This window comes from Rhinolophus sinicus, chromosome 9 (assembly GCF_057876585.1).
Source record: "Rhinolophus sinicus isolate RSI-liver-muscle chromosome 9, RSI-T2T, whole genome shotgun sequence".
In the NCBI taxonomy this organism is placed as follows: Eukaryota; Metazoa; Chordata; class Mammalia; order Chiroptera; family Rhinolophidae; genus Rhinolophus; species Rhinolophus sinicus.
The window spans coordinates 11,952,137-11,965,663 of NC_142509.1; the positions used below are offsets into that span (position 1 = coordinate 11,952,137).

The 13,527-nt window shown below is 46.3% G+C and overlaps 1 protein-coding gene across 5 annotated transcripts in view; it reads right to left on the reverse strand.

The window, feature by feature from the left end:
- FLI1 (Fli-1 proto-oncogene, ETS transcription factor) overlaps window positions 1-13,527 on the reverse strand; it is a 121,235-nt gene that overhangs the window by 49,974 nt on the left and 57,734 nt on the right. For all 5 annotated transcript variants that reach the window (XM_019714818.3, XM_019714820.3, XM_088800832.1 and 2 more), the window contains one exon: window positions 1,911-2,119. In XM_019714818.3, coding sequence (XP_019570377.1) covers window positions 1,911-2,119 — 209 coding nt within the window. The remainder of the gene's footprint in view (window positions 1-1,910; window positions 2,120-13,527) is intronic.

A 13,527-nucleotide genomic window follows, 5' to 3' on the forward strand; every position in this document is an offset into this window, starting at 1 on the left:
TCATAGGATAGTGGTGGGAAGCAAATGATAAGATAATATGGAAAAACTGTTTGACAAACAATACCCTACCTATGTTGTGACAAACTAATTATCATTATCTATGTGAAGTGACCCTCTTTGAGGGGCTCCCGGCTCAGAACCTCTGAGTCGTCCTGAAATCCTAGACTCTGGGAAGGTGGCTGGGATCCCAGTGACTGGTTTTGGTTAGTGGGATTGAAATGTGGTGGGGCTGTGTGTTCCCACAGGCAGGTCTGAGACCAGGGGCTGTCTCCGGGGAGGGGCGGGGGGGCTCCCTCTCAGCCGCACGCACACTCTTTCTGTCTTCTCTCTCTAGACTTGTTTCCTCAGTGACCTCATCCACTTCACAGTTAAAATGCTTTAGAGACGATGCCCAAACCTAAATTCCAGCCCCCAATATTATCTGAGCTTCGGTTTCCAAAGCCTAGTAGACATTTTTATCTGGATGTTCTACCAATTGCTCGGAAGGAATTGCACAGGGAACATTGACATCTCTCCTCAAAGCATTTCCTCTCCCACCTCCCATGGCTGCTAACAGCACCATCCTTCTCAGAAACATCCAGGCTTCAGCCATCTTTGATTCTTTCCTCTCTCTTACCTTCCTCCTCCCCACCGCATGCTTCAATATTTGTTGGCCTAAGCCCTGTTAATTATCCCTTTGATATGATCCTCATGTCTCTATCCCTTTTTATTCCCATAATCATTACCATTACCCTCTTTCAGAACTTTACAATTTCTTTTCTGGGATATTTCACTAACTTCTTAAGTTCTCTCTCTGACTCTCCCCTTCCTACCCTCTGTATACAATGATTCTCAGTTCGCCAGTCTGAAATCACAGCTCTGATGATGTTAAATGTCATGTATGCTTAACGTCAGTCTTTGCAAGTGGAATAAATTCCATAATTTCGTAGCCTGCCATTCAAGACCCACTCTTATTCTCAGGTTTATCTCATGCTGTAGGCCCATTTGATTACCTAAAACCAGTGTTTTCTCTTTCACACCTTCGCTCATGACAATCACTGTCACTATGGAGCACTTTCTGAGTCCTCGACACTGTCCTGGGTCCTTCCCCTAGAGCATCAGTGCTAACCCATGGAACAAGCCTGTGAAGAAGTAAATGCTCTAGCACTGTTTTATAAAGGAGGAACCTGGTGCCCAGAGACACAGACAGCTTGCCCAATGGCAAAGCCAGGACCGGAACCTGGCTACCTATCCACCAGGTGTGCTCTTCCTTGCTCCTGTGACTTTTCTCTTCTTGGATTCTCCCTCTACTTCTACGAGCGCAGACTTTCCTGCCCCGGAACCACCAACCTGAAACACACTTACTAATGATGGTGTGTCCTCCCTCACACAGGGAGTCCTGGCATCAGTCCTGGACTTTTATTATTAGAACGGTTTGGTCATCTTTGCTCTATTTATTTCATAGATGAGGCCAGTGAGACCCGTCCAGAGCAGTCAAGTATGTTCAACAGACCATGGAAGAGTATTGTATCACTAAGTTATCCCCATGAGGGGCTGTACCTGGGCCTGACGCAAAATAGGTGTTCCATAAGTGCAGAGGAGGTCGTGGGCCTGACTCAGAATGCCAGGTGGGCTTCCTAGCCCTGCTTTGCCCCCAGCCTTCACTTTTGTAGCTCTCTCCTTTCTCTCTCTCTCTCTCTCTCTCTCTTTCTCTCTCTCTCTCTCTCTCTCTCATATCAAATCTCTAGGGACAGACTCAGGTTCCCTGGCCCAGTACCAGAGCTCCATTTGCTGCAGACACCCTAAGTGTCACTTAGGTCAGACCTGCCCGACTCAGACACCTGGGAGCAAGCATGCCTTGAGTCTCCCCAGCTCCACTCCTGGCAGCTGCTATACCCGGCCTTGGAGATACGCAGGCCTGGTGGTCTTACCTGGATCCATTCATGTGGTCGTACTCCCGTTTGACATTGACCCTCACCGGCTGATTAATCCACTCCTGCTGCGGTGGGAGGGGGTTGATTTTGTGGGGCTGGCCATAGTCAGGACTCCCTGAGGCGGTCATGTCGGCCTTGGGGAGATGGGCCGAGCTGTACGCGGAGTCAAAGAGGGACTGGTCGTCACTCACCACCGAGAGAGCCTCCTGGAGGGTCAGAAAAGGAGAGAGAAAGTCCAGTGTCACACTTTGCCCAGTGTCACTCTTCACCTATTCTCCCTTTGAGATAGCAGGGTGGCCCAGGGCTGCCCCAGGCTGCTTCTCCAGATGCTGACTGATTCACACTGGGGGCAAGTTTACCCTCATGCAAACCTGATGGGTTCTTCGAAGGTTACCCTGGGTGAGGAGGGAGTGTGGGCATTACAGTGGGGATGGGGAACTTATAGGAGTGTGTTCGTTTGCTGGGTCTGTAGCTGGGACCCCCAGAAAAGAGGGGGAGGAGTGGGAGGCCAAGAAGAGTAGTTACACAGTGTGCACACGTAGTGATGAGACGGTGCTGGAATGCTGGGCTCTTTCAGGCAGAAGCAGAAATGCCTCTGACTAGCTGTGTAGAGAAGTCAAGCCACGGGGGATATGAGAGTAAGTATTTATTTCACAGGTGAGGACAGTGAGACCCACCCAGAAAGGTTAAGTATTTAACTAAGGTCACACAGGGGAAGGGTGGGGCCCAGGGCTGTGGTCCCATCTAATTTCAGTTTCCGTATCTGTAAACAGGAATAAGAATAGCTCTTTCACAGTTGATAGGTGGATGAAATGAAAAGATCTTGGTACAGGTGTTTAGCTTGTAAAAACTGCTCAGCAATTTGCTTAGGGGCCGTCCAGGGTGTGCAAGTGTCTGTCACATCCACGGTTCCAATGGACGGCTGCCTGCTTCCCTGGGACAGAGTGCTCCATCACACTTTCTTGCCTGACTCCTTGAGATGACAGTTTCCTGTCTTAATTCTGAGGATTCAGCCTGCGCAAGAATGGGGATGGAGTCTGAGCTATGTGGATGGGGGAGTCAGGGGAAGACCTTCTGAAAGAAGGTGCATTGTCTTCCCACTCAGACTGTCCCATCATCTGACACAGGTTTGGCTTGTGGAGATCAGGACTGAGAAAGAAAGCGTTGCAGAGATCTACCAACCAAAGCACGATAACAAGATTCTCCTATTATTCCAAGTCACGTCAAATCACAGGGACCCCAGGTCATGGCCTGGGATGTGATGCTCACTATATCACATCATTACACCAAGTTAAGTTGACCATTTTTCAGAAAAGAAGGTTGTACTCTATAATTAATTATAATCTATAATTATATCATCTACAATTGTGAAGATGAGATGAAATAATACATGGAAAATGCTTAGAACGGTCTCCGGCCATAGTAAGTGACACCCCGTGAAAGTTAGTTATGACGAGCATTAGTGTTCAAGTAAAGATTCTCTTAGGCTTCCTGTTATGTAGGCTGGGTTGTTCCCTTAAAATTCATGTGCTGAAGCTCTCACCTCAGTGCTTGAGAATGTGACTGTGTTTGGAAGTAGGGTCTTTAAAGAGGTGATTAACTTAAAATGAGGCCTTTAGGTGCCTCCTAATCCAATCTGACTGCTCTCCTTACAAGAGGAGGGTACGTGGGCACAGAGAGAGAGACACCAGGAATGTGCATGTACAGAGGGATGGCCACATGGACAGACAGCAAGAGTGTCACCCTCCATAAGCCAGAGAGAGGTCTCTGAATCCCACTGGCACCCTGCTCTTGGGCTGCCAGCCTCCGGAACTGTGAACAAATAAATGTTGTTGATTAAGCCACCTAGTCTGGTATTTTGTTAGGGCAGCCCTAATACATCACCTTTACTTACACCCTTCCTACACCTGTGAAATTACAATCTGCTCCACTAGCCCTTTCTCTCAGGGCCATTCTCAACCCCAGCAGGAGGACAGCCAAACTTCAAAGAAAAAGGCTCTTCTGTGACTGTGGCTGGGATCAGGGAACATGCTGGAACATGCTCCAGGAAGTCTGCTACTGTACCACAAGGCTTTGGATAGTATAGACACAGCCAGAGATGGCAGTTTCAAAGCGGAGCTGCCTGCACAGTATTAAAAGGCTCACATTATCCCCAGTCGGGTGTCCCTTGATTCAGACCTAAAGTCTGTTAGGTTCCTTTTTCATTTCCACCTGATGTGTCATGCTCAAAGGAAACCTCTGATTCTTGGGGCCATTTGTCTTTTGGTTATTGTATCCATTATCCATATGTTATCTCCACATAATAATGATTTTTGGTTTTTATATCCATTCTCCATTGCAATCTTGACTCCATATCTCAAACCAGTGTTGAACTGTCATCTACACAGTGTTAAGATTTCAAATTGAAAAGTGTGATATTGTAGTTCTTTTGAGAGCTGAGCCTGAGTTCATGAAATTCCTGGGGAACAGTTCATGACCAACACTGGGAACGGGGTCACATTACCACCTAAAACCCACAAATATCCTTTCAGTGATCAAGGTGAATAACAGTCACTAGTTCTGCTATAAACAGAGACCACCTTTCAGGAACTGGGTGTTGTCTTCTGCTGTGGAGAGGGGCTTTCAAGCTGGGTTTGCCATGTACAAATCTTAGAGTTTCCATTTAAAGAAATTCTTTCATCTCCCTTCCTCTAGGTCAGGGGAGAAGATGATGGAATAACTGTGGCCTGGGAGGCAGGATTGGGCACAGTGATGCTCTGGTGAAGGGGGTAAGATCCCTACCATCACTACCCCCACAGAGGGTAAGGCGGGAAGCAAGAGAAGGCAGGATGGTCAAGCCCAAGGTGCCAAGCAGATGGCAAAACCAAGGTTCACTGCAAGAGGTCGCAACAGAGAGCAGATTAGACTAACTGGGGGTTTGGGAGGCAGACTGTGCAGAGACTGCTTAAGGAAATGAGTGATATGCAGTGAGAAGAAATAACTTACGGGACAGAGTGTAGGTGAGGTAAAGGACACAAAACCAGTTTGAACTCATTTTGGAACAGGTGTCTCCTTTAGAATATAGTTCACAGTCAAAGGAAACTTCAGTCAAGTAGCAACCTCGCAGGAGGAGAAAAACCCAGATTTATTCCAGAACCTCTCACATTTCTCCTGTCTGTCCAGTCTACATCCAGGGGTCCAGCATGCGTGCTTCCTCCTGCATTTCTCTTTCAGACTCTATCCTCTGTGATGACACACTTCCACACTCTTCCCTTTCCAGTCCTTACATATTCCCTGGTCAGATCGAGCTCTCTTAGAAGTTGAGGCTATTCCTGTCATCCTGCCACAACCCTTGCTTAAATACCTCTGGGAGCTCGCTTATTACCGACCACAGCAAATCTATTCTCATCTGCTTGTTTTCTAGAACTCAGCTTTGGCCCAGCTGTCACCCTCATGCTGTGTGATTCCCGATGCCGCAACTCCTGTCCCATGTTAACTATTCTCACTGCTCCACTAAGCAAGCCCCACTCACGTACATCTCTGTGTCTTAGAGTTTGTTAGTCCTTGTGCTGGGAGTATCCTTTCACCTGGTTGCACAGCCAGTCCTTCCCTTTTTGTAAGGTAACCAAGATATTCCTTACTCCACAAAACCTTCCCTGATAATGCCCTGTGACTCATTCAAGCTTCTAAAAGCCTGGAAAGAATACTGCTTAGGTACACACACACACACACACACACACACACACACACACACATACACACACATTCCTATTCACAATCATTGATAGACAAAGGGCTTTTTCTTTTTTTCCATAACAATATGGATAAAAATTGGTGGTTGAAGGAGGCTGGGTAGAGGCGGATGGTGAAGGAAGGGTTCCCTGTGTGGCCTGCTGAATTGAATTAGAAAACCTAATATGGGCAGGGGGAGAGAGATGAAGGCCACGGAGGAGGAATAACAGATTTGAATAGACTAGGCCCCAAACAAGTTACTTTGGGACCCCGGTAATAATAAAAAAGTTAGACTTGGAGAGACCACTCTTACTGCCTCTGCAAGGAAATAACCCCCTTTGGCCATTCAAGGCTGAGAGCTTTAGGAACATCTCAAGACCACATTATCATGGGGACCTTGGTAAGGACACCACTGTCTTTATTACGGGCAGGGGGTTCTGCTCCAAACTTCTTTGGGGGCAGCGGGCACAAAGAGGGGAGCCAAGCATAGGGGAGGACGAGGCAGACGTGGAGCATGGTGCTGGGTGGCTGCAGCTGACAGACTTATGTGAGCACCCTGTGTCACTGTCGGGGACTCACAGAACTCACTGGGGGTAACTCGATGTGGGTATAGGCACCGAGGCGCTGCTTTTATTGGGGAGGAGCCCCTGGGCAGGCAGACATTTCAGTGCCATGCTTGTAGTTATTACACATGTGCAGCCCCTGCCGTGTATGTATGTGTTGTAAAGCTGTTTACTTTTACTGAAACTTTTAAACTTTAAATGTAAAACTCTAACGTGAACTTAAAACTCTTTATAGGGATGAGTACATTGTTGGTGTTCAAGAACTTTTGACTGATGAATTGTTCAGTAGTTAAGTTGGAAATGATAGAGTGACTACAGAACAACGTCAACATAAAAATTCACAAACTCTTTCCAGCGTGAGTAAATTCCTTTGGTGTTTAATGACTTCACTTCTCTAATTGACTTCGGACACTACACTCATCCTTCCATTCAGAGGAAGACAAGTTATTCTTTTACAGACTTATTGAGTCCAGATTGCTTTAGAGTTATGCTACTCTAAAAACTGACTTCCACGTAGGAAACAGAGGTGAGGGCTCCCTAATCCTGTGTGGCATCCAGCTCTGGGGCTACTTCTTGCCCCACTGTTGTCACCGTGGAAGGAAGCCCCCATCGGCTTAGTTAGATTCTGAGAAGCACTCTTCCTTTGCTCTGCTGAATGCTGGAAAGGCTAGGCCCCAAATTCAGGATGTTCTAGTCTCCCAGCCATTGAGTCCTGGAGCCACAGGGAGGCACGCGGTCCCTTAACTCCAAGAAGAGAAATGGCCCAGCACACTCGGTGACATTACCAGAGAACTCAGGCAAGGGCAACTGCTTAGAGTGGCAGTTTGAGTCCTGGGGTAAGTAGATGGCGATAAATGCCTGTGGAAATGCTGAACAAATTGTCTCAGCTTTCCTTCCCGTGATCCCCTACCAGCCCAGGGAGCCATCAGAGGTACACGGCCAATGGGGAACTTGTCTTGGTGTGGCACTCTCCTTCTTATCCAATTTGGGTAAGGTGCCTTTAGCACATCACTTATAATATGTTCTGTGTCCTCACTGTAGAAAACAGATCAAAGCAGCAGACAATAATCCACAGCAATTATCAAGTGCAAACCACTGTTTACGCACATGAGTAATTTAATTTAATCCCCAGGAGTTCCATGAGGGATGTATTATTATCACCCCTATTTTTTTTCAGATAAGAAGATGGGCATTCAGAGAAATGAAATAATTTGCTCAGGTCACACAGCAAATGAGTGTGATCTGCTGTGTGGGCACTTAACCACCACCATTCATTTCCTCATTGGAATAAACTCTTTGAGGGTCACTCTGGTGTTTATTGTAACCTCGAGTACAATCTTGGGAGTCAGAGAGATGTGAGTTCCAATCCAAGCTAGTGTATCACCTAGTGCGATTTATTTATACTTTATGAACTTCATTTCCTCATCTGTGGAATGGACATAATAATAGTGCCTAACCTGGTAGACTTTGAATACAGATAAAATGAGTTAATGTAAGTGAAGTACCTAGATCAAATGTCTGAATTTCTTAGGACATGGTAAATACATCAAACAAAAAGAAAAAAAAAATTTTTTTTTTTTTAAAGAAGCACAATACTGAAAGATGGCATGGGAAACTTTGGGTTGGAGATGGGGGCAGAGGAGATAGATAAAGCCAGTGAGATAGCCCTTCTCAATTGTGTTGGTACCTGAAAAGTAACCAAGGTTGCCTAAGATTCAAAATTTGCAGGTTTGGAGATAAGAGTTAGATTTTGAAATGCCAATTCCACGGGCTTCCAGAGCACAGAGCTTACTTAAGTCATCTGTTTTCCGCTGTTTCCATTCAAAAGTTTTCCATTCTTCCTTTTCAAACTACAGACATTGTTCCATTGCAGCCTCAGTCCTCTTTATCTTTCTGGATTCTGAGTTTCAGGCCTCTAGGTGGCATAGATAAGGCTCTGTTAAATAGCCATGCGAATGAGAGAAGGAGGCATCTATGCCTAGATAATCAACATAGTACTTGGCTAGCACCCACTCATATTGCTTTTTGTACATCATGTAGGCAGGAAGAATGCTGTGTACATGTCTGTGAGTTCACCAATAAAAAGCTCCCTTTATTTTGGAATTTATTACACACATCTCACACACACACACACACATACACACACACAGTGCCAAAAAAAAGTATACACATTTTAAGAAAGGAAAACGGTATGAATATTGTAATACTCAATATATACTGATAACAAAAGATAGTACAAGTCACGTTTGACTTCTGCAATTACAAGAGGTGCTCAAAGTGGTTACCATCAGCGTCCAGACACTTCTGATTACAGTGAACTACTGCTTGAGCAACGTTGACCAAAGTGTCCACTTGTGTACATTTTTTGGCACTCCTGGTGTGTGTGTGTGTGTATATGTATATATTTGCATACATATACATGTACATATATGCATATATATACATATATATATATATTTCTTCTCCTTTTTTATACTAGCAGATGAATCTGCCAACATTTGTTTTTCTTAGATTAAGTCAAAGCTTATTTTCCATGTGCACATCGGTTGAGTGATGGGGGATGTGGTCAGAACGTTGCCACATGATGGCCCTGCTGATATTAATGATGAACAAAGGATTACATCTCCAAACAGTTTAGCTGAAGCAGAGATGGAATCGCCTCGAGAACAGCAAGAGAAGACTGAAGAGGTGCACTGACGATGCCCCCATTCTATCCAGGCGTACATGAAAGAAATTTCTGCCATCGTCCCATGTGCAAGGATACATACATGATCCACAGTTGTGATCCAGATGGAGTTAGAGAAGGAAAAGTCCCGATTTTGTCCCAACCCTTTTCTAATTCTTGCAATTAGGCTGAGTTTTATTTCTAGCCCAGGGAATACCCCGAGTCATGGGCCCATGTATTTTCCTCCCCTTCTGTATCCCCTTCCCTGCTGGGAATCTTTAAGGACAGGTTCTGTGGCTGAGGAGTTCTGCTGGAGGTGAATGAAAGGAATGTCCAAAGTATCCACACTATGTCCCCTGCTGCTGCTCCTGCTCAGTGGGTCCCCCTGACTCCCAGACCAGGCCTCTGGAAAGCTAACATCCGGGTTGCTGCAGGCAGCACCAGCTTTGCTTTTTAGTGCATTCTTTGCATAATGATATGAAGTCCCTTCTCTTGCCAGCCAAAGAGCATACAAAATGCAGATAAGATTCTAGAGAGCAATGTCCTCTGTCTTCTCTGTTTGGGAACCAGCAGGCTCTGCAGCAAGGGAGGTATCATCACAGTCATGTCTGACGTGTCAGGAGAGGGTGGCTGCTGTGAGTTAGCGCTAGCCTTTTGCTTCTCCAAACTCTTTTCTAACCGCCAGCCCTCTTCTTGCTCATTATTTTCATCCCACAGAGGGCAGGTGGAAAAAGGGAAGAGAAGATACATTTTTTGAATGCTGGATAAGGAAGAAGGTGGAAAACATCAGTCAGTCAACCAGATATGAACTGAAAGTGCCTCTGCACAAAGACCAGTGCAGGGGCTGCCTATGCCCCGTTGGCAGGTTGTCTTTGCCCAAAATGGCCATGGCGATGTTTCCAATCTTTGCTACTCCGTCAGGAGTCAGGGTGGGTTTCACTTCCCCATGAACCCAGAAGGGACTTTATGACTGCCTCAACAAATGGAAGGCGGCAGAAGTGACCTCGCATGACTTCCAAGGCAAGGTGATAAAAGGCATTACGACTTCCACCTGCTTCTTGTTCTCTCTTGGGCCCCGAGTCCTTGGAAACCAGCCACCATGCCGTGAGGAAGCCCAAACCAGCCCAGGCAGAGAAGCTACAAGGAGAGGCCACACCGAGACGACCTGAGTCTACCAGCTACCAGCCAGCATCTGCCTCCAGACTCAGGAGTGACGAACCTCAGGATGAAAGTCGACAGACTCATGAGCAAAACAGCTGTGTTATGTCACTAGATGTTGGGCTCATTTCTTATTTAGCCATAGTGGAACATCTTATGTTGCCACTGAAACATCTGTTATCACTTTAATCAGCAACAAGGGAACCCGTATTCGAAGGAGGCAGAAGATGATTGTTCAGTGTCCTTTCACTGTGGTTATTGGCACCGGCTGGCAGGAATCAGCACCATGGCTGACTAGCTGGGTAAGCTGAGGCACAAAGCATAGCCTCTGTAAGTTGGTAGTGGGGAGACTTAATATCAGCATTAAGGTCTAAGTCCCCTGATAACCATACAGTGTAATTACCCCTAAACAACAACCAGAAAACAAATGAACAAAAAACAAAAAGGAACACTTTTTTAAATTAGAAAGAACAACTAGAACAAGGATTATTTGATAGCATAAAGCTTACAGGAACTTTTATAACCGTTACCTCATTTAGCCGTTCTAAGGCTTTCTAAAGCCACATCACAAAAGACGTGAGTTAGAATCCTCATATAATTGAAAAGGAAACTGAGGCTTAAAGAATCACAGTACAGTGGTACCTCGGTTTTCGAACATAATCCACAAGTTCTGAAACTTTCAAAAACAGCCGACAGCCAGGCCTCAGGATCTTGCACTCAGCGGAAGCCGTGTGGCATGTTCGACTTCTGAGGTGTGTTCGAAAACCGAAGCATCTACTTCCAGGTTTACGGCCTTCGTAAACGGAGATGTTCGTCAATGGAGACATTCAAAAACCGAGGTACCACTGTATTTACCTTAGGCCCCTCAACTCGTAACCCTGTGAGCTGGAGCCTGACTGCAAAGCTTCTACTCTGCCCCCAAACTGTTTCCAGTTTGCTAACTAATCCTAGGTTGTGCCACACAGCCCACCTGCCCTGGAAATCCAGAGTGCTTGGCTGATTTCTAAAGTATCTTATTGAAATGTGCCCCCCTCTTCCCTTATCCCCTTCCCCCATCCTTGTCCCTTAAATCTTCGTTTACTGGGGAGGGGCCTTCTGCTGTGGACGACCCAGAGAAAGGCAGCCAGCCAAGTTCCTAGAAGATGGAATTAGAGTCCTCTGTAGATGAAAGTACTTTATTTAATGGAGTTTAATAAATTAAGGGAATGAGTCTAAATGAGTTCAGAGAAGAGGGTCTCAGTCCTATAAAGGCATGCATGTAACAAAATCCAGAGCGTGGCCCTCTGTTAATCACTGTCTCCCATTTAGATGCTTCTCCAGGTCTCCCGTGGGTATTTACCTTTGCCCATTGACTTTGAGTTTTCACAGTCACTTTTTTGACCATAACCACATTTAAAGGGCATCTCTAAAGATCAAAGTTAAATCCTCCTCCCACAGAGAATGATTTTACTGCTGAGAAGAAAAAAGTGCTGAATATGGAAGGTAACCAGAAGGGGGACAGAGGTTAGTCTGAGCCTCAGGAAGGGAGCATTTGCAGTCTGCTTTCCTTTCTGTTTCTTAGCAGTGGGTCTGGCGGCGCTTCAAGATGCTTTTTCTCCATGACAGTGGGGACAGCAAAAGGATCAACAATGATCTGGTGTATACGATTCATTACCTTTGACAGCCCATGGGCCAAGTTCCTCTCTGATAATAGGGGGTGACCTGACCACAGAGGTGGACCCCAGAATGAGGGTGGGACATTGAGGCTCACTATGGTTAGAAAGCGTAGGTGTTCTCTTGTCTGAAATCGAGCCCATATTCTCCTTTCGATTCTGATGGCCTGGGAGGGTTAAATAAAACCCTCACTGGAGCAGAGAGTAATGACAAAAAGAGAACTGCCAAGCATCCGAACAAAGCCCTCATGCCATGGGGAGAAGCTGGCAGGGAAGGCAGCCATCCTGGTAGGAGACCCAGAAACACCAGCAGAAGTAGTTCCCTATATATTTTATTGCTCAACCCTTGTATTGGGACTGTATCTGACTGTGTCATAGAGCTGGCTGTACCAGTCGTTAGAAATACTGGAATACTTCCATACCGGTGGCTACAGTGCTGCTGCTCTGAGCTCCGTCCTGTCCCTTATCTTCCCAGGGACAACTAAAGAGTCAAAAACTGACATAGCCAGTCCTCTGGACCTCTGCTCCAAGACAAGGGGTTGGCGCCCTGGTGCCCGTGCCATATAAATGGTTATATATTTGAACGTCTTCCCTGAGCTAGAGCACCGTTTTCTGATAGCACAGGTGGTGCCATGTGAGGATGGTTGGAGACTAGACTGGGCTGGCAGCAGGCTCCGTCCCCTGGAGAGTTCCTGAACATGTTTGCTGCAAAAGGGTTCAAAAGGCGAAGGGCAAAGGAAGCAAACCACTTCATCGCTCTCTTCACTCTGTAGGGTGCTACTTTAAAACTCTGTTCCAATAAAAGGCACCCGCTACCAGCTGGGTCAATGTGGAGCTTTATTGGCTGTGCGATTTTGGGCCAACTACCTAACCTCTGGGTTCCTGGAAAATTTTAACTGTCCTATACTGAATGTTTAATGCTCTTTGACGATGATGAATGGCCACACTGCCCTGACCACAGAAAGCTGAGAGCTGAAAGCTTGGAAGAATCCTCCTTCTTGGGGCTTGGCTGCAGTGTGTCAGCAGAGTCTGTATGTCACCCACAGCAGGGATGATAGGACAGCCTGGGAGCCAGGATAAAGTTCCTGAGCTTTCTTATTGTTTGAGAATGGGAGTTTGAAGAATTTCCCTTTGGGCCCAGGCTTTATGGGTCTAGACTGGTAGCTGGACCAAAAGGAGCTCAGTCTGGCTTGTGTGACAAAAGAGGACTCTGAGTGACAAGGAAAGGGGGGAAGTGAAGCAGTTCAGGTCTGAAATGATGGGCTCCCCCAGGGGGCGAACAGACTCTAGTCCAACAGGGGTGGGGATGGCACATTTTGAGATGTTCTGTAAGCATTGGGGAGAGGAGGAAGTGTAGGTGGCATGTGCCTTTGGGTGCTTCTTTGACTCCTGGGGTCATGGGAACTTTCCCATCTTTTTCTCAAAGACCAATTCTGCTGCTAGAGGCACCTCAGGGAGAGGCACCCCATCCATCTTATTCTTATTATTCATCTTATTGTTTTCATCCCAGTTGCTCCCACAGTTCCTGACATCTAGTAGGTGTGCAATGCTTTTTTTTTCTCCAAATAGATAAAAAAAAACCTAGAGCACGATGGGAAGTGCAGAGACCTTCCCTCCCCTGCCAGCACCTCGGCCACTAGCTAGACTTCCCCTTCTATCTCTTGGCTATGAGCAATTTCAATTAAGCCTTGCACTCCAGGCTTGTCCATTTTTTAAAATCAGCCACACCCAGTGATCGTTTCTTGTTCAAATTTAAACAAGAAGCCACTGACCACTCTCCCCAACAACTTCAGGTTCTTTTCCTAGAAGTTACGATCTTATCGGACAATTTCCTCACGTGACAGTTCCCGTGGCAACTGGTGCCC